We start from the raw sequence: 24,191 nt of genomic DNA, 5'->3' as shown, positions 1-24,191 counted from the left end.
TATGAGGTCATGCCTCGGGGTCACGGGATAGAGGTCACACACACACACACACACACACACACACACACACACACACACACACACACACACACACACACACACACACACACACGCAAACCTGCGAAATAGGTTTAATAAAAAATGTGTCCTAGCTCTACAATCCCGTTCTCCCTCTTTAATACTTCAGCATTACGCGTACATATCCAGCCACCCACACGTGCCATAGGTACACGTGCACAAGCTTCCTTCCGGGCGAGCGTACAGACGCTTTTCCCGCCAAAGTACGTGGTTCCTTTTGGCGCGCAAATGCTCTCGTTCATGGCGTATGCTCCTGCTGTTCCCTTTTAGCGCGCAAAAACATCATATAAACACACACACACATCCGGCGTGACGGCTCCAGGTGCGCTGGGGAACACACACACACACACACACACACACTCACACACACACACACACACACACACACACACACACGTAGTTTCAAAGCGTTATATGACAAAGAGTGCTGGGAAGACGGGACACCACTCAACTCTCATAAGGAGTTAAACACATCAGAACAAAATAGAAACAATGGATTCCAATCGGACATGTTTAGATTCAGAAAAGAACTGGGTAAATACTGGCTTGGGAATATATCGGTGTTGATATATGCGCAAATTACCGGGTAACATAATAGAGTCGCTGGATTGTTTCAAGCGTAGGTTAGACATATATATGAATGAGTTTAGTTGAACTTACATAGGAGCTGCGTGGCATGAGTCAACAGATCTTCTGTATAGTTTCCTATCGTCTTATATTCTGAATTAAGCAACCAAATCCTCCCGTCACTGGAAGAGAGAGTGAAGAAAGAGGAGACATGATCACCACATACAAAATTATCAAGAGAATAGACACGGGGAAAACAAAGACAGATTGTTTAGCATCGTTGGTACTCAAGCAAAAGGTCATAAGAGGAACCTTTAATAGGCTACGAACCACAGACACACTTAAGGGGTAAAGAGGCGGGTCCCAAGAGCCGTAGCTCATTCCATCAATTACAACTAGTGACTACCCACCTATCCCATGCGAGAGCAGTGAGTAGATAAATCTAAACAATAGATAATAGACACAGATAGACACAGATCGCGAACTAAGAGAGTTGAAAGCCTCTGACGAGAACTGGAAAGCCGGGACCCAGCAGCTGAAGTCCGACCTTGTAAACTCACATGGGCTAAGGTACACAGACATATATATACTCATTCTGAGAAGCTTTAGGGATGAGGTGCTGCTGCTCCTCAGCCCCACAACAGTTGGGTTGTGTGAGAACGGTTAAGGTATACCACATCACTCCCGTTTTCTTTGTTAAAATGGATAAGATACTTCCATGAATACCCTCAGGCACACGCACACATGCGCACGCACTCACACACACACACACACACACACACACACACACACACACACACACACACACACACACACACACACACACACTGAGCCCAATAGGTCCAGGAACCTGTACACCAGTTGATTGACAGTTGAGAGGCGGGACCAACGAGCCAGAGCTCAACCCCCGCAAGCACAATTAGGTGAGTACACACACACACACACACATACACACACACACACACACACACACACACACACACACACACACACACACACACACACAGGAGTTGATGTCCTATATATCGATGTCAGCAGATGACGTGAAACTAATGAGAATGGACCGAGCCAGATGAGGATTGTAAGAATCTCCACGATGACTTAAACAAGCTGCAGAGCTGGTCCGAGAAACGGTTGCTAGAGTTCAACACCAGCAAATGTAAGGTGATGGAAATGGGATGAGGAAGATGGAGACCGAAAGACCAATACACGACGAAGGGGGAACTACCTTCCCATAACGACCAGAGAAAAAGACCTGGGAGTGGACTTAACACCAAACCTAACTCCAGAGACTCATATATATATAGAATAACGTCAACTTTACGCTGGCAAAATTCAAAACATCCTTTCGGAACCTAAATAAGGAGGCTTTTAGATCACTATATACCGCCTATGTGAGGCCAGTCTTAGAGTATGCCGCACCATCCTGGAGCCCTAGCAGTAAATCGTTACCTAGCAGTAAAATAGGTACCTGGGTGTTAGTCAGCTGTCACGGACTGCTTCCTTCTGGTGGAGGCCTGGTCGAGGACCGGGCCGCGGGGACACTAAAAACCCCCGAAATCATCTCAAGATAACCTCAAGAAATCATCTCAAGATAACCTCAAGAAATCATCTCAAGATAACCTCAAGAAATCATCTCAAGATAACCTCAGGAAATCATCTCAAGATAAGCCCCATCTTAAAAAAAAAAACACATAAGGAAACTCGAAAAGACGCAGAAGTTTGGAACGGTACTTGTCCCAGAGTTGCGAGGGATGAAGAAAGACTCAAGCAACTAAACCTGATGACGCTAGAAAGGAGGAAAGATGGGAAGGGGGGACATGATAGAGACATATAAAATACTTCGGAGGGGAAGCGGGGGGGGGGGGGGGACTGACAGAGTGGAAAAATGAGGAAATGTTTACAATGAGCTCCAGTAGACCCAGAGGGCATGGATGGACAGTCGAGACTCAAGTGCATCATAGAGATTTAACATATAAATATGACTTACAATTTAAATGATACACACAAGGGGACACACACAAGGGGGTGGGACCAGAACCAGGGGTGACACACCAGGGGTGGGACAAGGAGCAGCAACATAGCAACATACTCACCCGCACTTAACATGTGTGTGTACCCAGCATATGCACGCAATCTTGTGCATGTGGCTAGTTTAACCCCCTCCCCCACCCCCCCACCCCACACCCCCCCACCCCACACCCCCCACCTAACCCCCCAGACCCCCACACTTCACACCCCCCATCACTACCCCCTCTCACCCATCCCCAGCTCCTGTCCCTCACCTTTCTTTCATCCTTCTACCCCTCCCCCCCCCTTAACCCCATGACCCCCTCCCCCCCACCCCCCACCCCCCACCCCCCCCCACCCAGGCGCCAGCAACAACAGCCGAGGAACTGTGAAGGTTGAAGACCTCAAGCAGCCGTCCCAAGTTACTGCTTGTAGAAGGGGGACGTACAAGGGGGGGAGGGAATAGGGGGTCAGGGAGATGTAGGGAGGGGGGGTAGGTGTAAGGGGGGGGGGGAAGCCATTACGACTATATATCACTGGGTTGAAGAGGGATGAAGAGGGATATATGAAGAGGGATGAAGAGGGATATATATATATAAGGATTTGGGATGGGACGGGGGAAAGGAATGGTGTCCCAACCACTTCGGGGATTGAACGCCGACCTGCATGAAGCGAGACCGTCGCTCTACCGTCCAGCCCAAGTGGGAGTAAGGGGGGGGGAAGCAAAGTTTGTTTTTAAGAGGCAAAGTTCGATTTTTATGAGGCAAAGTTGTTTTTATGAGGCAAAGTTCGATTTTTATGAGGCAAAGTTCGATTTTTATGAGGCAAAGTTTGTTTTGATGAAGCAAAGTCAGTTTTTTATGAGGCAAAGTTAGGTTTTCATGAGGCAAAGTTTAGTTTAAAACCCAAAACGGTGAACTGGTTTGGGTTCGAGCCCTGACCAGGCAGATTTGTCCTACTTAACACTGCGCCTCTGTTCACCCAGCAGTAATTGGGCACCTGGTGGTAAACCGAAGTGTCCAGTCGTGTTCCAGGGGGACCAAAAAAAAAAACTAGCGGGTAATGAGCTATGGGAAAATTGTTGTTGTTTAAGATTCGCTACTTGGAACAAGTAGCACGGGCTATGGTGATCCCGTAGTTATGGGAAAAGGGGTCGTCTGCTACTGTGCCCATTTTGGATTTCCTGTCAGAAACAATGAGGAGATTTCTATGAGGAAGTGTGAAGAGATCTCGAATGAGGATTGGCGAATTATTGTCCCGCAGCTCGTAGAGGTCAATGTGCCTGTGTCGCTGAGAGTAATTATCGTCCTTACTGCTGCGTACACCTGTGCTCACTCTAATGGAGCGGAGAGGTGTGTGTGTGTGTGTGGGGTGGTGGGGGTGTATTGGGGGCGTCTGGGAGTGTATGGAGGCTTCTAAGTCTGTGTGGAGGCGTCTGGAGGTGTATGGGGGTGTCTAAAGGGTGTATGGTGGCGTCTGGGGTGTTGTATGAGGCGTCTAGAGGGGTGTATAGGGGCGTATGGGTGTTATATGGGGGGCGTGCCTATGTGCATGAACGTTCAATAAAACTTTATCTAACCTGCAAATTCCATTGCAGGATCTCAAACCCAAAACTCCAAATTCAATAAATTAGCATCAGTATAGACATCGGAGATTAAATTAGGGTAGGGTAGGGGTAAGTTAGGTTCGATTAGGGTAGAGTAGGTTAGGTTAGGGTAATATCCCTCATATAAACCATGGAGGATCGAACTCAGACCCCGCAGGAAGCAAGGCCCTCGCTCGACCACCCAGAACAAGTGGATGGACAAAGCCATTGGATTTTAAATATCGTTTTCAATAAAGCCTAATCACCATATCGTTATCAGCCGTTATCAACCATATGGATCAATGATACGTTATCCTAAATAACGTTGAAGACATAGTTACTGGCTGACGTCACGTGGGGTGACCTCGGAAGCCGTAGGTGATTGGGCAGCACCAGTCGTACAACACTCTGATTGGTGGATATCATATAAAACTATGAATAGTCTCCGGTCGTTATCTCTTTATCAATCCTGAGTGAGTTTATCTTGACATATACATATATATATATATATATACCGTTAATGACACATGTAAACCTGAAATGGCTTTGATAGCTGGTTAATCTCGGATGATCGCGGACTTGAACTCGGATCCGTAAGCACAAAGCTGCCTCGGGTCACCCACTACGATATCCGCAGAAGACAATTTCCTCCCCCTTCAATAGTGTCTTATAAACAGCAATCTCCACCACAGCCTCTCTCTCTCTCTCTCTCTCTCTTTCCCACGCAGATTAAGTCATCTCCTTCATCTAAGACTTGCTTGTCCAGCCTCACTTGATGAGTTCATCATGTGAACGGCAGCAGGAATCATCCTCCCAATTTTCACCGATCCTGTCCAGTTTGAGTCTGATCGTGTCCAATTTGAGCCTGATTCTGTCCAGTTTGAGCCTGATCCTGTCCAATTTGAGCCTGATTCTGTCCAATTTGAGCCTGATCCTGTCCAATTTGAGCCTGATTCTGTCCAATTTGAGCCTGATCCTGTCCAATTTGAGCCTGATCCTGTCCAATATGAGCCTGATCCAACATAGCCTCGTCTACACCACCTCACAACATATCCTACACACTAAACATCAAACTCTCTAACATCCTCATGACAAAACATCACTTTTCATCTATGACAAGTTTTTCTAACATGAGGAAATATGGACGGAGAGATAACGGGTGATAACAGGATAACAGCCTCGATAACCCTTGGAAGGGGAAGCTGGAAGAAGTATGAAATGGGATCGAGTGTGTGTGTGTGTGTGTTACTAATTAAACCCTTCTAACAAACTTCTCCCTTCCTTGACGCCTGTCTTGCCCCCAACCATTCTAGCCCCCATCCCATTTCCCATCCCATCCCATCCCCCTTCCCAGCCAGTCCCTCTGCCCCATCACGGCCACCCTGACCCCTCGGCTAGCATCTTTTCCCCCTTCAGATAACTTATCATCTTGATGCATAAATAAATAGAGATGAAAGGGAGAGTGTGCAAGAGAGAGCGAGAGGTGCAGGGGCGTCAGGAGAGAGAGAGAGAGAGAGAGAGAGAGAGAGAGAGAGAGAGAGAGAGAGAGAGAGAGAGAGAGAGAGAGAGAGAGAGAGAGAGAGAGAGAGACAGAGACAGAGACAGAGACAGAGACAGAGACAGAGAGAGAGAGAGAGAGAGAGAGAGAGAGAGAGACAGAGACAGAGAGAGAGAGAGCCCACAATGGACCCAGGTGAACCGCTGACCACCCACCCACCCACAGACCCACTGACATCTACTGACCTACACGGAGTCACTGTAAGCTCTCCAAGGCCGCCAAGAGCCCCGAGGCAGCTCTTGGCGTTCGCCCTGACGTTCTGGCGTTCACTGGCGTTCTGAAGTGCACTGGCGTTCTGAAGAGCATCTGCCATTCAGCAAAAACTTCAGATTATCGAGCAGTTTCAGCTCCTGTGATCATTAGCTCACTTCACCAGTTATACATTAACTACGCCGCACTCTATATGAACCACGTCGTTCTTTGGGCGGTAAATCAGACTGTTACATGCAGCGCTGAGCACAACAGCGTTCCAGACTCCTTATAAATCACATCGGATCTTGTTTAAATCAAATATTACAGGTGTAGAGAGAGACAGACAGCGGGAATAGGCTCTAAGACAACCGAAACTCATGTTTCGGTTGTTTGAAAGAACTGAAAATAAGACAGAACCAAGAGCCGTTCACAGTGGGGGGGGGGGGGGGGAGGGGGAAATACTTCCTTGTATTTAACTAAACAAAAAAAAGTAGACCTGGGAGGGAGGACGTAGATACAAGCCTAGCGTAAATACACACACACACACACACACACACACACACACACACACACACACACACACACACACACACACACACACACACACACACACACACATACACACACACACACACATACAGTCGTCCTGTTCCCGCCAAAATTAAAAGACCAAACCTAACACCGAAGGCAGTACAATGTACACTGTACAATGGCAAAAATCAGAAACCTAAATAAGGAGGCATTTAGATCGCTGTACATCACCTACGTAAGGCCTAATTCTACAATATGCAGCCCCCCAATGTAGAGCCCGCATCTTAAAAAAAAAAACACACATAAGAAAACTTGATAAAATATAGAGGAATGCAATGAGGTTTTCACCTCCAAGGACTCCTCCCTCCCAGAAAACATATGTTGTGGGGGAAACACCAGCGGCACCTGTCGCGAGGTTAGTGAACTAACACCCAGTATAAACACACGCAAAAATACTCCCTAAGGTTATTTAATTAACAAATGGCTGTGTTTACCTTGGATTCCATTGCACTCTTCGTGGTCCACTGAAGCTCTCTAACACCTCAGAGCTACGGATTTCCTTGATGTCACAGGGTTTAACCGTTGATATAACGGAGCTTAACCGTTGATGTAACGGGGCTTAAACGGTACTCATACGTATACGGCACTTACCCCATCAGGTAAATTCAGGTATAGCTGATGTTGAATGTTGGTGACTGATAAATTGTTCATCTTTTTTTCAAATCATTATTCAACACTATGTTAAATTAATACCCAATGTAACTTAATATAATATTTAACTAATCTCTTCAAAGGAAGCCTCATCCAGCGCCCCATATTATATATACTGTATATACATATATATATATATATATATATATATATATATATATATATATATATATATATATATATATATATATATATATATATATATATATATATATATATATATATATATATATATATATATATATATATATATATATATATTTATATGTTATATTGCAATGACCGTGTTTTTCGCTTCACACAAATTACCTCCCTTTCTCCTGCATATATATATATATATATATATATATATATATATATATATATATATATATATATATATATATATATATATATATATATATATATATATATATATATATATATATATATATATATTAAAGTATTTTATTGTTTACACTTTTGATGACGTGTTGATTTTCACAAACGCACTCAAATAATATCTTAATTCCCTTTCCCATTGTGGTTATACATTTATATATATATATATATATATATATATATATATATATATATATATATATATATATATATATATATATATATAACTGTTCTAGATAACTTGAAGTTATATTATTGATGTATTGCACAATTGAACAAGTCAGCGTAACTTAACAGAGGTACCATTCATGGTACCGTAGCATACTAACACGGTACTCGGATAAAGTTTTTTTTTTTATTATTATTATTTTTCTACCGCAGACGTGGCCACATATTTACAATGCTAACCACCATATATACATTTTCTTCTGTCCTCCATGGACAGGGTGAGAGATTTGTCAAACGTACAGTTCACGGATTTATTGAACAATCAACCACAGAAGGTGATTGTAGTGCTTTTAAAATGCTAGGCTAAGCTACATACGGGGCAAGGGAAATTGGGCCGTCTTGGTAGGGAGGAGGAGGAGGTATGGAGCAGTGGTACATCAGGTCGCCTAGTTTGGTTTTCTTTGATGGCTTAATGACCTTCCCGTACTTGGTCTGCTGAACTCTTAGGATAGGTCCTTCGGTCCTAACGGGTTCATCCGCTCCATCCATCTATTCTCTGGGTGGGGTCCCTAGTCGCTCCTAACCATCCACCCTTCAAGGTTAGAGACGCCTAGTCTCGCTCAACTTCTCATCATGACAGAAATAAAAGTGAACGCATGAATTGCGATGCGGACAGAAATGGTTGGGCACACATTTCTTTTCACCTAATGCCTCTGTTCACCTAGCAGTGAGTAGGTACTAATGGGAGTTAGTCAGCTTGTTGTGGGGGTTGCATTCTGGGCGGGGTCAGTAATTCGGTGTTGGAGAGGGGGAGGAGGGGGGGGACCTCGATAAAAGCTAAATGTGTATGCATACATTCTGGCTTCCTGTCCCCCCGACACAATGAATTATTAGGAATTATATTTCGCCAGCTGATGAAACCGTGGTAAATATATTGTGAAGCTTGGCGTGTATTGTTGATGCGGGAATATATTGACATCATTGTTTAAAATATATTAATGACGTATTTATATTTTCAAACTTCCTAAGTGATAGTTTACTCTTGCTGTAAGATTATTTTTAGGGCATAAGGCTTGGCATAGTCACTTTTCAAGGGGGCATATGACAGTGTTAATGGTACAAGGAACGATTGATGAATGGAAAACATTATCTGGACACACACCGGTAAGCTAATTGGTTACAAAATAGAATACAGAGTCCTATTATATTTAGTGCAGCCCTGTCACACGACATCTGTTTGCAACTAGAGATAAAACTGATTATCTTTCAGCCTAACTTGCCCTTAACATATTTGTTCGGACAAGCTGATATCTGACGGTAAACTGTTCTATCCTAGCCTAACCTAGGATAAACCAAGAGGTCTACCTTTCATTGGCTGTCAAAACAACTGTTCTCCTGTGATTGGGTTGTTCCTTTGCGTTCCGTATTGAGGACGAAATGCATTCTTTTCTGGAGGTAAATAGAGTTGAAAATAGAACATGGTTAGCGGTGTAAGAAGGCATTAATTATCGTAGTTTTCGTCATATTCAAGTATTTTCGCTATGTTTACCATGGACTAGTAGTCAAAAAGCACCCGTAAGTGTATATTGTAACCACAATGAAAAAGGGAAACTAGAAATTTAAGTAGTTTCGTGTATTAATATACTGTATTATCCAAAAAACAACACATAACTGTATTCCTTGTTTCACTGACTGTACCTGCATCATCTCTGTATGTATGCGAGTATTACTGCATACATATACAGGTGTATATACCATATACATATACATAATTGGCGGATATTCATAAAAAGAAACTGAAACTGGTTTTGAAAGCACATACCGTCTTGTGGCTGGGAGCGTCCGCCTCATATATTGGTCCAAATATCATGCAGGTAAACATTATATCAGCACTATATACCTTCGACAAGCCGCTGGCTTCCAGTCCTCGTCGAGGCCCAGTACGAGGCTTAGTGGCTCTGGCTATATACGATGAGGGGGTCCATTTTAATTTATGCACTCGTAAATAAACACAGTCGCGAGATTTGCCTCAAATATGGCGTTACTCGAGCAAGCACTACGGATATAATTTTGTTTTATATATATAAAGTTTTTAATATTTTTGTAAGTTACATGCTTTGAAAACTGTCGTATTTACTAGTCACATCGCCATATGGTCTATATATTCATTTATATGACTAAGGTTAAATATTAAATACTATTTTCAACTTGATATGGTACGATGCTTAAACTTGTTCCTAATTTGTTTACTCCGGTAATGTTAGTTTAAATTATTATTAATCCCCCATACACCCATATGGGGTGTATCTATATACTAATTCGGTATTTTGTTTGTTAAGTCTACATATTGTTAGGTTAGGATTTATTAGGTTTGAAATCCGTTGACAAAGTCTCGTCTGTACGACTGGACATTCTATGGGGGACCTCTGCTAGTCTTATATTTCAACTATATGTATACCGACAGCACTAGTAGCTTGTTGATTGTGGCTATTCACACATCTTAGAAGTCCTTATAATGCTAGTGTCTATACCAGTTAAATAGACTAGTCCTGGCACCAGGCAATTCCGTTTTAAATAATTAATTAAGCATCCTAGTATTTTTTCTTCAGTGAACAAGCCTTTACCATGAAGAGAAAACTGCCTGTGTCTCGTCATATTCTGTAATTAAAATAATTTGCCCGAAACGCTTTGCGTAATAGTGGCTTTAGGCATTGTATGTACTAGCTCTATCTATAAATCCATCAACTTTTGTATCTTACCTTGTATGTATGTACTTTACCTGAATAAAAATTTGTATTTTGTAATTCGTAATTTGAACTATAATGCGTACGACAAAGTTGAATCAATTTACTTCACTTAAATGTCACCAATTATAAATTTAATATCGAATATAAATATATTTTCTTAACCACGTCTTTAACGTGACTAAATATACTACAGTTACCCCTTGAAATTGTATCAAAAAGCGCTGTTTTCGAATGCATCGGTTCTCCTTTAAATAAGCAACGATGCAATACTATCAATACATCTGACTAGGAGTGTATTTTAACGGGATTTCAGTTTTTGCATCGGAGGGCAAATTTATTGCAGAGTATTTAGAATTAAAAGATACCTCCATAGAAGCAGGAAAATACCATTATTAAGAAAACAGAACTTATTTTTTTCCGTGAATAATTTGTAAAGTCATTAGCGAAATTCTCATAATTTGCTATCGAGCTCTGAATTATATATTCAGTTAATAGCTGAACATTGAATTAGATCAAACATGGGTGTCCTCTCCTAGCCGGCCGCCCGGCCTTTGCTGCTCTGGGGATGGCAGACCAGACTGCGTGACCCTTCTTTGTTTTAACAAAGGAATGTACTACACGTTTCTGTATGCTCAGTTCTACTAAAATACCTTAATTTCAGGTAATTCCGCAACAGTTCTAACGTTAAGGCATTTGCAGGTTAATCCGTAAACTAGAATCAAGCCGAGAAAGCTATGTAGCACCATCAAATGTGCGGGATATTCAAAATGCGCATATCACTAAGGATGTAAATACAAGAACAAAAGCGCATAAAGCAAATATCAAAAGGTATCTTGGTTTACCAAGAATTCTATCGAGGAACAGTTGGGAAACAAGGCGCGCGTCCTGGAAGACAGGACATTCAACAGGAATATGCACGACCGTAAGGGGGTACAATAGTCTTGACAATGAGCAGGGCGGATCTTTAGTTCCAGTTAAATCGTGTAACCTCGCTAGAGAAGTTTCCCCCCGCTGGATAAATTTAAGTTAATATAGTGCAAATCGGTGGAAATGTGGCAAATGTGATGTAAAATATGATAGCAAAGTCTAAGCTTGGTTCAAGAAAGCCCGTTTTCTCTGAGTCACCAAACATCCTATTCTCCCCTGCATGCTGTGTTAGCCAGAGAATGACACGCAATTAGTTTTTAAATATACTAGTTGTGAAATTAAGCAATGAATATCCCCTAACACACGTATGCTAAAATTGCAGATACTTATTATGAAAACAGAGCATTGACAAAAAATAATTAAAGTCCAAAATTACTAAAACCATGCAAGCCTTGAACTCACATGATAGCATCCAGAACCTACCAGCTTGGAACAGAACCTAGTTTGCAGACAGGACAATAATATAATGAAGGTAGTATTTTGTCTTTTTATTATATTTAAATAAAAATACCATAGTAATAATGCCAGGTACTGCTTTCCACCCATTTGGTTGGTAAAGAAACTCAAGTTCATAAAACTATTTTCAGTTTTATTATAAACGTGGTGACAGATACGAGGGTGGGTCTCGTCTGGTTGGTGAGCACGACAGCCATAGCCAGTCGCACGCACCTTGCGGATGAGAACACAAAAATGAGACAGCACATATACAGACAACTTAAGCTTTATTAACTTTCACACAAAATGTAGACACTTGTCACTCCTATGAAATTAAAGAATGAAATTATCTTGTACTGCCCAAAAAACACATCAGTTTAGAAGAGATGCATTGTAGAAAAATAAAATAGGGAGCCCTGCTTGCTTTTGGTATCAATGGAAAATAGACACTACACGAGGTGTATTGGCGACTTTGTGATGGCGTACCGCGCCCTGGTTACCTCCTGCTTCTCTGCTGCCTGGTCGCGCCGGGGTCCCACGACCCCACCACCCGCACGGGCGGAGGTCCTGTGGGCGGCAGGCGGGCGCGGGCGTCGCCGTGGCTAAGATGAGGACGCTTGAGCTCCGTAGAGCCGGGGGGGGCGAGGCGAGGGACGCTTCTATCATTCACACACACGCTCTACTCTCACACTGACTGTACAGGTACGTGAAATATAATACAATACAATAATAAAAACTGGAGCAGTCCATCGCCCACAACCCCCCGGCCTGGCATCCTCAGGTGGTCCCCGGCTTAGGGATGCATCGCCGGTGTTCTTCAGCAGCTGTCGTCTTACGCATCTTCTGCGTCTTCGTCCTCTTCATCTTCCTCGCCTTCACCTTCTTCCCCTTCTCCTTCCTCCTCTTCTGCCAAAGAAAATATAATTGAAAACACATGTCGACATAGCATCATGATGCAATCAAACGGCTATATATAAATGTCCGCTAAATAAAAGTGAGCATATTAGTCAACTTATAGCAACTCTTCAAGCGCCTCACCTTCTGCTTCTTCATCAAGCTCCTCCTCAGCATCACCAAGGTCCTCCTCCTCCTCTCCCTCTAAATCGTCCTCCTCCTCTTCTAGCTCTTCCTCGCCATTTTCCTCCCCCTTCAGCTTCTTCGGATCCTCTGTCTCCTCCTGCAAAAAAAAGTCAAAGTTTAAACAAAAGACAATGGAAGAAAACTTTCACATTGACAAAATGGGGAAAAAATGAAATGATTGAACTAAAAATTACATACGCGAAACGTCCCCATACAACGGGAAGATATGAAAAGTAAATGTATAATAAATAAACTACTTCAATGCAGAGAAGTACCATACTTGCCCCCCCCCCTACAGCCCCCTCAAGCGGCGTATGCACCCCCCTTCCCCAGTGTTCCTGCTGTACAAGCACCTTACCCGCCGCCGTCAGCCGCCCGCGAAGTATTTTCGTCTCGGGGAGCGGTGGCGGCGGCGTTACCCACGCCGCGTCCCCTGCATAAGTACGAAAATCCCTCGCCCCGACACAGGCGCCACAAGAGCGAGAATCCCATGACACGCCACGGGACGGCGTAAGAGCGAAAATCTCCCCCCTCGCTTCCAAGGCCTTGGCGGGGGTGAAAGATCGTCCCTAAGGCGTCTGCTGTAAGGGTAATAGTACTCGGGCAATCCTAGGAAGTCGCTATAAGGACTATTTGGTAGCCAGAAAGTCCTACCGGACATCTTAAAAAAATCAATATTATTGTACTGTATATGGTAGATAGGAACCGGCTGAATCAAATTAGTTATGTGCAACTGCAGATAAAGTTACTACCCTTAGGTTGGAAGAACTTATTTTAACAGTGACATTGTTATAAAATTACAACCAACTCGTTGACTGATAAGTTCCGGCAAGCGCCACCGGAGTCTAGCTAGAAGCGGATCAATCCACACTTTAAACAATCCCGTATCTAAAATCTTTAGCAACAAACATGTTTTGGGAATCTTAAAAGTTTCCAGGCATTACTTTTAACGGTTGTTTATGGAAAACAGTTCATAATAATCTCAAACCTTTGTTGTGCATTCGACTAGGTTTATTTGCAGTCTTCAGTTTATATATAAAAAACTGACTGATGAGGCCTTTTGCTACTACAATCGAGAAGGGAGATCTTTGAATGAACTTCAAAGTTCATTCAAAGCCATGACACCTAATTAAATTATTATTTTCGTTAATCATTTTAAAATGTGAACGTCCACGAAAAAACACTAAACACAGTTTAGGCAAACGAACAATGTGCCAAATTTACTATATGTACATTACTACTACTTTTCACGCCTATAACACATGGGAGAAAGTAACAGCTGATTTAATTAGCCATCACAAGGGAGTTATCCACAGCGGGAGGCCGTGTGGGTGGGCACAACTCCTCTAGGCGTGTGTCAACACTAAGGCACGCCTCGACTTCCTCGTAAAAGCTTAATCACTCAAAACATTCTATATGCAACAGCGACAAGTAAAAAATAAAAAGTTAACTCTGCCTACTGCAAATATAATTACCTCATCATGCCGGTATATGGTGCTGCCAGCCTCTTAACACATTATTAAAGCAATGCTAACTATTAAACAGATTTAAAAGAGACCAAATGCTGTAAATACAAGAAGCGCGTTTTTACAGCTCTAACACCACACTTATGCAATAAATACAATAATAATGTTTATGCAATAAATACAAAAATACACTTACATCCCCCCACCACACGTAAGCACTAAACTAATGTATCTGTCAAAACTTAAACACGCTGGAATACAAATATATACTTTAAAAACACCACAAATTATGAATAAAAGTCTATTATATACTTGACATTAGATTCAAGATATTGACAGACTAAAGTAAGATTAGTCAAAATGAAATGAGATAATTAACAAAATAATGATCTGTCAAAATTTAAACTACAAAAAAAATCAAAGTCCCTGAAGTTTTGAGAAAAAGTTTAAGTAATTATAAAGTAATTAACCTATAAGACTGTAGGTGGGTACAAGGCTCTAGTAAGATCCAGGAGGTTAGTTTAGAGTTATATAAATGAGAAATAAGAGAGCGCGGGAGTGTGCCCGCCAAAAAGGAGGGGTGGAGGAGCGCGGGCTAGCCTCGCGCCGGGTCCCCCAACACCATCCCGCCAACTTTGAATTTCTAGCCTCGCACCGCCCTCCTATCCCTTCCCCCCCCCCCTGGCCTAACTTCAAACATTTATTCTAACTTAATTCACGTTTGGGGCTAGTAAATAGGCATAGGGGGGTTAATAGGGGGAGTGAGAGGCCAGGGAAGAGGGTGAAATGGGGGATAGGGTGAAGGGAGATTGAGTGGGCACCTGGCTCTCTTACCCTCAGCTACACATACTATTTTACACTATTTATTCACTACACTTCCTTCATGACTTAAAACCTCCTATAGCCGCCCCACCGCACCCCATAACACCCCTTAGTAACCTTCTCACCCCAACAAACCTTAAACCACCAAAACACGTATCAAAAACCCATTAAAATAAACCCTTAAAAAAGCCCCAACAAGCCTAAAAGCGACTTAAAAAAGGGGGGGTCGGCCCTTATGTCTCCGGTCGGCCACGTACCTCGGCGGCCCTCTTGGTGCCCTTCGTGACCTGCTCGTCGGCGTTAGCGACAGACTTCTCCGTGGTGGACATGGCTGGCGGCGTGGCGAGGGGTGTGAGGGGCCAAGTATGGCGTCAGGAGCTACACACACCAGACCGATTTCAAACCGACTGATGGCGGCGCTTCTCCCCGCCACCTCCCCGCTGATTGGCTGCCGGCCCGCCTGCCCCCGTGACGTCACCGACCTCTACCTTACACCTCTATCTCATCCCCGACGATTATTTGAAACCATTTTCGACTCTCATGTAGATTAAAAAATTATTTTAATGTAGGAAATGATGCATTTGGGTTTAATATTTGGTGCGTTTTAGATTATTTTACAAGGAGGTGGAGGCGGGCGCTGCGGCGTTTTGGTAGCGAGATGAACGGGTTTCCGGCGGCCTCTATCTCGGCGGCCGCCACCCTCGCCTCTCCTAGCGGCGGCTTCTCACTCATCTATACCCGAAATCCTCCTTCGGAACGATGGTACGTGGCCCCGGTGGTTAGCGGGGCATGGCGGTGACCTCAAGCTAGTTTTCTAGCCCTCATTGGGCCCCGTGGGTGGGTATAACGTGGCGGTAGTGGACGTGAAATATGAGGCGGTGTGCGACGGCCATAAGGTCGAGAGTGGCGTGTGTGTGGGTTTGTTTACGGTGTGACAACGTGGGTGCTGGAGGAGGAAGCTCTGTTAATATTGGTGATATTCCCGGCTGTGGGCGCTCCTTCACGATGGTAATGGTGGCTAGCACTGTGGCACGGTGGTGGCTGTGACCAGTCGGTGGCGTTGATGGGTTATTGTTTGTGTAATGGGGGTTAAATGGGTGAAATGGGACATGTGGGACCAGATCAGCTGACTCCATGTGGCGGTGGGGCCGTCTCGTGGACCCAGCTATCATGCCTCCATTTTAATTGAGACCCATATTTCATCATTCTTTTAGTAATTTGAACTCATCGGATAATATTACTGCATTATTTGGTGCATTACTCTGTTATCTTCAATATTACTCTACAATCTAGGTCACTTTTGGTACAATATGGTTCACCATTATTTTATAAACTACCTGTTTTAACCTGTAATTAACTTTTGTACATTTTGAGATTTGGAAAAACGAGCTACATTTAATGCTTTTGTTTGATAAAATCATTCTTGTACACTTACCAAGGCCAATGCTCTCGATGTACATTGATGGCTTGTATTAGGGATCGCTTTAAAGTTTTGCAAAGTGGATTGTATAGGAAACGTGTGGTCATTTCGAACATGATTACCAAAATTATGGTCGTATTAAATATAATGTAACTAAGTATTTAACTTTCATATCCATTGTGAATGCTTATTATATCATTGGGTACGTTTATAACTACATACGAATTGGTGTGTACAATAGCCTTCTAAAAATTGCAGTACTTAATGTGGATTATAAGCATTATCAGAATCTATTGCATTTACCTAAGCCAGCATTTTCTGTCTTTATATCCTTGAAAAAACTCTGGGTTGTACTTTGTACTAATGATGCACAGGATTCATTGCCAACTGTCCTAGTTAAATCAGGGAAGTTGAACACAATTACTCGCTTTACTAAAAGTTGTGGATCGTCAGGTGTTATTGGGTATCACTCCGATAAAACACACAAGAGTTGTTACATTCTTGTACAGCCACTAGTACGCGTAGCGTTTCGGGCAAGTCCTTAATCCTATGGTCCCTGGAATACGATCCCCTGCCGCGAAGAATCGTTTTTTCATCCTGTAGAAGACGCTTCTACACCTGTAGAAGAACACATCACAGTCCAATGTGACAGCTCTTCAGCACCACAAATCGACGTTGTTGTGCTCCCTCTTGTTACGTCATTCCTGTGTTTTTCACAATTCAAATTTTTCCAGTTTTATCTGTATTACAAGTTCTTATATATTTAGTTTGTAGCTGTTAATTTCTAGACATTATTTTCAAATGTTTTTCACCACTTTCATAATTCTAAGTTCTGTAACAATATTTTGCATTTATGTAGACGGTGTTTTGACAATACGAATATTATATCAATACCTGCATTCTCATAGTGGCTGGGGAAAAGGTTTAGGCAGACATTAAAAAAAATAGCAATTATATTGCCCTGCCTTACACCTGCATATTTGCTTCCATGTCCTGATAATTTGATTCAGTATTATCAGTATTCCAGAAAAGGCCACCTTCATCTGGACATCATTAGCAATGTAAAGTAGTATGTGATTAATAATACTTTCTACTTCATGTTGCAGTAGTCCGTAGTGCAACAGTTTTTTTTGTAGCAACAAAATGCTGTAATACCCTTAGCATGGAGGAATAAGTTGTTCTGCTGCTTGTGGGGCTTCTTCCCCATTTTAAGTCAAGGTTGCCCGAGGCGAGCCTTATTTAAACTGGCAATATTTCGGCAATTGCTGTTTTCTTTTAATGAGAGTAGAAAGAATGTTGGTGAATCAAAACATTGGAATAATGTAGGAATAGTGTAGAAACTTGTCTTCTCGATTTCCTGTCTTCTCGATTTCCTGTCTTCTATTGAGGTCATTGAAGTAAATGTACGATGAGTTAGGATCACCAGTTAGGCATTTTAGTTACTTTTGTATATTGAATGCCGGTAAAATTCAGTACAAGTTGAAAGTGGAAGGCCAACTAAAATGCATTAAAATCTACTTAGCTTGGAAAAAATAATGAAAATTTGTCTAATTAGCTTTGTTTCTGTAATAGGTATAAAGGCTGTCTAAAACTGCTGGTAAGCCATAGAGTAGGAAATTATAATGTTGCCTACATATTATAGGCCTATCTGCTAGAGTGCATTTTATAGGCTCTCGGGAAATTTGACCTGATACAGGCTGTGCTTCTCTTAGACCATATTTGCCAGCATAAAAAACCCACCCTCGCATAGGATGAACCTCAATTTTACAAGGATATTTTGTGGGAAAAAACTTACTATGATTCATTATACATTTGTTGAAAGATATTTTAACTTTGCGTGGCCCACCTGCAACGCACGTACCTAAATTTTTGTGCTACGTCGTTCATTTTGAAATGGTTCGCAATAGACTGCTCTAAAGGGATATATACATATAAGGTCAAATAGAAGAACAGCATTACCAGTACCATAAGAAAAAGTAGTGACGTGAAAAAAAATTAAGATTTTCGTCATAGTTTACAGTTGCTATTTATTCCTGATATTATTTGTTACACTATACTGCATTATTGGTTTTTATGTTGCTTCAGGTTTATAAAGGTGGTAACAAAAAAATATCAAGGTAAAATAACCAGAACAGGTACACATTTTGACTCGAGGGTAGGTCGGGGCAGTGAAGAGCGTGATCACAGAAACCACGAGCCTCCCGCTTGGGTGACTACACATGCAGCAGTGTCGTGATGCCACATGGGGAAGGGGGGGTATACAGAGAATAAAGACATTGGCGCGCATTTTAAAAAGTCCCATAATAATCAGACAATAAATGGAATTTTTAAAAAAATTGAATTGTTGGTGGCGTCAAGTCATGTCGCGCACTACGCATATTGTTTTAACACTTAGTGCTTTGGGCGAGCGAGCATCAGACCACCCCAAGGTGTGCTGGGCATTCCACGGGAGAGCGCGGTTTTAAATTTTGTCATGTCAATTCTCATCCTAGGTTTTCCATTTTGGTATGAATGTGTTCGCAATAAAATTCCCTACATGAATATATGCATATAATGTCCAAAACTGCAGCGCGCCCCACCCGCAACCAAGCCGAAAGCAGGCGGAACTTTTTTCATTTTTGATGCACTAATGCGTCATTCCTGCACATTTGTCTGATAAATTTTTGACACAATACTGCGTCGTGCCCGTGCCAAAGTGTTAAAAAAAAAAAACGTGTCTTATTCACTAGCAAATACAATACTTTGCCTGCCTTTGAGGTGGTTCCTAGGACTTGTCCCCAAGGCCAGGTCTGACCAAGCTGTAGGACACCAGTGCACACTGACGTAAGAGTCACGGCTGCGTTGATCAGACTTTTGGTTGCAATTACAAAGTTCTCTTGAATGCTTAGTCTGTTATTCCTGTTATGTTTTAGAGAGAACATATGAATTAAAAGAGCACTATTGCAGGCCTTGTGGTCCATTATAGAACTTTTCACCCTATTATTTAATAGGTCCACATTATTGCACATCTCAAACATCTTGGCTGTAAGCATTATTCATATTTCAAGCCCAATTTTATTTGCTACAGAAGTTATGGATGTTGTGTTTGTCGTGTATGGTGTTTGTATATTATAAATACCCTCTTTGTTTCCTCAGGTGAACATTCCCAAAACCCGGAACACGTTCTGCTGGAAGTGCAAGAAGCACCAGGCACACAAAGTTTCTCAGTATAAGAAGTCTAAGGTAAGGCCTGGGTAATAAGGAAGGTGTTGAGTCTTGCTTGCTCATTTGACCTCATGCAGTCTTGTGTACTTAGTTTTGTGTGACTGCAGCAGTGTACAAGTTTGAGGAACTACCATAGTACAGTAGAAACTTGTATTTTGATATGTAATGCTATGTTAGCTAAATTGTGTATTGTACTACATGGCTTAAATATATTGTAGTAGATAAATCATGTTTTAAAAATTGAAATTGCTCAAGTGCAAAATAAAGCTTTGGCCTCACACACGTGGGGTCCGCGGATAGTCTCATAGTCCAGGTGAATGGATTACCGAAGTATAGTTACGAGACGAGAGCTACACTTGTGGTGTCCCGTCTTCCTAGGACGGTGAAGCAATGAGAGACGGGCTAGTATGAACATTATTGGATTGAATTGTGTGAGAATAATTTTAAGGTTGTTTGCTAGTTGATTTATTTGTTGCAGAGGCCAGTACATCAGCAAAGTTGACATGTAGGAATGCTTATGAGGTACATGCAGGAATGCTTTGTTGCTCCAGATAAAGAAATACTAGGTTGTGTAGATGTTAGATTAGATTAGTTAATTTATTATGCATCCCTTACTCTTGAAAGATGGCATGTCATATTTGTGCTGTGCTGGAGGATTTAGGAGAATGAACTTTGTACCACGGAAAACAGGAAATTCCCAAGAAATTAATAGCTGGCAAATTAGTTAGATCCGTGGCAGCCAAATTGTGTACATGGTATACAGTATTGTTTCAGTCGTGAGATATCGTGTAGAGAAAATGCACTGTGAAATATGATGGAGGTAAAGTTTTCCTTTAGCAGGGAGTGAGGGTTGCATAAATTAGGTGAAAGTTGCATTGGGGCATTTTTGTGAAGACAATAAGTGACTGAAGGAAAATGCTGTGGAGCAAGGTGGAAAATCTGTGTATTAAATGGGGGGGAGTGTTAGTGATTGTTTGAATTTTGTATCTAAAATGACATGTGGAGTGTGAAGTCAATAAATTGAGGACACCATATTAAGATAAAATAGATTTGAAAATGTTGTATGAATGGATAGTGATTCCCTAATGAAGAAAGTATTATAGTGAATCATGAAAGATAGGCCAGGAAGAAGCCTGGTGAATACACGCAGAAATCACAATAGCGTGATGCATCAAATGAACAAAACCACAAGGGCCGTGACGAGGGTTCAAACTCATGCCCGGGATGATCACAAACGTTGCATTTGTGATCATTCCGGGCATAAGTTCGAACCCTCATCACGGCCCTTGTGGATTTGTTCAAGACAGGTGAATGTGGGGGGAGTGAGAAGAAGCCAGACGAGAATGTGTACAATGCACTGCATATGATATGGATTAAAACTGCAGGTGTTGTTTTCAAGAAGGGAATATAATGTGTTTGTATAGATATAATTCAGAAGAACTATACACTGCATGTTGTGTATAATTCTTGTGAATCCACTCTACACCACGCGGCTAGAGTGAGGGCGCTTTTATTTAAGATGCTATATATTATAGACTAGTGATGATTTTAATATTTTCTTTGGGTTGATTACTTGAATCCTGTGAATTTAGAAAAGGAAATGTGTATTTGATATTTCACATCATTAATTATTTGCATGGTAATTAATTTGCCTTGTGGGGGTATAAATTAAAGTTGTATTCCTGCACTTTGCTCCTGTCTAACTATGTGTTTTACAGGGAAACTCGTGCAGGTAGAGAAATACCACCCCTTTCGATCTTTGGTTTTCTCTAAACATAAAACCAAGGCACCAACAAGGTGGGACATTTCAAATAGGATTACAGTATTTTGAAGTGTTTCATAGTTTTTTTCATTGGTAATTTAATCATTGACTTCATTGCAGGAACGCACCTTTGCCCAAGGTCGTCGCCGTTATGACAGGAAGCAGTCAGGGTATGGTGGCCAGTCGAAGCCTATCTTCAGGAAGAAGGTACATTTGACCATTTAAAAAATATTGTTTTGTATAATGCAATATCAAATTTCCTTGCATATCAGTGTTGATACTTTCTAATTGCACATTGTGTGGCATCCAATTTGAAACGATACACAAAATCATATATTATGCAATGTTTTCTTTATCCCATAAAATAGAGCAATTTTTTAGATTCAAGACAATAAAACGGTCAGAAAAGCATTATTAGCATTTTTGTTAAACACGAGTGCTAATACTAGTGGTGGTTGGGAGCTATCCAGGGTTAAGAGTGCCAGTCAAATGATTTGACGGGATGAAAGACTTCATTGCATATCAATTGAATAAGCTTTCTTTATGCTAAGACTTAAAAATATATTTAAAAGTATTCATTATCTTGCTAGGGTACTTGTAAAGTAGCATTTGAACCGATGCTACTAATGAAGAGTAAATCTGAATCCAATTTGTTGGATTTATACACTGGATTTAAGTTGCCTCGTGGGGTATAATTTTAGGTTGTATTCCTGCACTTTGCTCCTGTCTAACTGTGTGTTTTACAGGGAAACTCGTGCAGGTAGAGAAATTACCGCCCCTTTCGATCTTTGGTTTTCTCTAAAACATAAAACCAAGGCACCAACAGGGTGGGACATTTCAAACACGATTACAGTATTTTGAGGTTTTAAGTACTTTTTTAATTGGTAATTTAATCAGACTTTATTGCAGGAATGCCATCTTTTACTTGGAAGATGGTGCAATGAATTTTGTTTGGAGTAATTTGTGGAAATTAAATTTTACTAGTTGATTTTTTTTGTGCTTTTGAGACAAGCTGGAATTCTTGCAAATACCGTATCTAATAAATACCGTATCACTTGACTGTCGGGTTTCCAGATAAATTTCCCAGTTGTTAATACGGTGTCTTGTACCCTGATAAATTTCCTATTTTGTATTAAAGAATTCTTATGATTAAAATAATTTTAGAGATCATAGAAGTTTGTTAAGAAAATTTTATAAAAAGTCAGGGCAAAGTCCTCTCCCATCATACTGAGAATAAACTCTGTCATAAACAGATATTTTAGACTGTATTCTTTTAAGTAGAACTTTTACCTACAAATGAGTCTATATAACTAAAAATGTAGCTTTACCCGGCTACATGAGACGTTGCTACAAATCATGATGAAATAAGCTACATGTGTATGGGTAAAAGCGAAGATGGTGCAATGAATTTAGTTTGACGGAATTTGTGGAAGAATCTTGGCAACGGATTTGATAAGATTCCTGAGCAAGGGGCAGCTAATCTCGCCTAGAATAATTATCTAATAAACAACGGTAAGCAGAGTAGATTAACATCAGTGGTATGTATTAGTTTTTAAACACCCTTGTATTATTTAGCGGAAAGTGGATCTGATAGTTATATTTTTATTTTTAGGCTAAAACCACAAAGAAGATTGTACTGAAGATGGAGTGCAACAAGTGCAGAATCAAGACCCAGCTTCCTCTCAAGAGATGCAAGCACTTTGAACTGGGTGGTGACAAGAAGCGCAAGGGAATGATGATCCAGTTCTAAGCTGTCACTAAAGAGTAAAAAAAAAAAAACCTCCAGCTCTTTTAGTTTCATTTATCCGTCTGTACTAAAATACATTTTTTTTTTTATATTACAAGCTTTCTAATTTATGCAAACTAGCTTATTTAATTACAACATTTTCTTGTTGCGGACAAAATGTAGATGTCGTCAAATGTCAAAATGCCGTTGTCTTCCCAAATTACTTTAGATTTGATGTGTGCTACTATTGGCTATTAAAACTACAAAGTATTACCTGCATATACCTGCATGATATGTTTGTGTTCATAGGTTGATGAATTATCTTTTGTCCTAATTTTGCCAGCTTTGTATATATTCTTTTTTTTTGTCTCGGCTGCATGCAAAAATTTAGATTAAATATACTTATATTTTGAGTACGAGAGTATTTTGGTAGCATTCTTTCTTGTAGACATCATTGAATAGGACAAATAGTGAGATCTTTGATTCTAGCCCAAATCAACTTTCTTTTTCATATTTTTCCCACCCCCCGTAGTGTTTTGATTTAGTTGACTGGAAGCTATCGCCTCTTGCCCTGGAAGGCGCTCACCCTCTCAACTAACCATAGTTTATGAAGAGGTCTACAGCTCTGGAATACCCTCAAAACAAATGTTAGAAATAATGCTGGAACAAAAGCATTAGTATTCAAAAACCAATTTATAACTGTTCCTGTAGGAAGTTTGATCAACCAGGTGGTAATGGATTCACTAAATCCTTAGTGAATCCAGTACCTTTGATTTTATTCACCTTTTGTGCTCTTGTTCTCGTCATCCTAAGCGAAATTT

The 24,191-nt window shown here is 41.2% G+C and overlaps 3 protein-coding genes across 4 annotated transcripts in view; 1 reads left to right on the top strand and 2 right to left on the bottom strand.

Moving 5' to 3' along the window:
• LOC123746275 (uncharacterized) overlaps positions 1-7,136 on the bottom strand; it is an 81,590-nt gene extending 74,454 nt beyond the window's left edge. The window contains exon 1 of the mRNA XM_069315034.1: positions 7,016-7,136. Coding sequence (XP_069171135.1) covers positions 7,016-7,027 — 12 coding nt within the window. The 5' untranslated portion in view covers positions 7,028-7,136. The remainder of the gene's footprint in view (positions 1-7,015) is intronic.
• Positions 7,137-12,023: 4,887 nt separating this feature from the next.
• Positions 12,024-15,706, bottom strand: LOC123746274 (chromo domain-containing protein cec-1). Of its 2 annotated transcripts, none has more exons than XM_045727623.2 (3): positions 15,516-15,706; positions 12,929-13,067; positions 12,024-12,793 (listed from the first exon to the last, which is right to left on the bottom strand). In XM_045727623.2, the coding sequence occupies exons 1-3, from the start codon at positions 15,585-15,587 to the stop codon at positions 12,723-12,725; spliced, it is 282 nt and encodes a 93-aa protein (XP_045583579.1). In that variant the 5' UTR covers positions 15,588-15,706; the 3' UTR covers positions 12,024-12,722. The 2 variants fall into 2 exon arrangements, with proteins under 2 accessions (XP_045583579.1, XP_045583578.1); XM_045727622.2 differs by having other exon boundaries at positions 12,024-12,796; positions 15,516-15,702.
• A 407-nt stretch (positions 15,707-16,113) lies between these two features.
• RpL36A (ribosomal protein L36A) lies at positions 16,114-23,429 on the top strand. Its single transcript, XM_045727620.2, has 4 exons — positions 16,114-16,266; positions 19,814-19,900; positions 21,765-21,851; positions 23,257-23,429. The coding sequence occupies exons 1-4, from the start codon at positions 16,129-16,131 to the stop codon at positions 23,392-23,394; spliced, it is 450 nt and encodes a 149-aa protein (XP_045583576.1). The 5' UTR covers positions 16,114-16,128; the 3' UTR covers positions 23,395-23,429.
• The last annotated feature ends 762 nt before the right edge of the window (positions 23,430-24,191 follow it).

The sequence above is a fragment of the Procambarus clarkii genome, chromosome 80, assembly GCF_040958095.1.
Source record: "Procambarus clarkii isolate CNS0578487 chromosome 80, FALCON_Pclarkii_2.0, whole genome shotgun sequence".
Lineage (NCBI taxonomy): Eukaryota > Metazoa > Arthropoda > Malacostraca > Decapoda > Cambaridae > Procambarus > Procambarus clarkii.
Note: the sequence above shows the minus strand (reverse complement) of the source record. Positions and strands in the feature narration are given on the sequence as shown.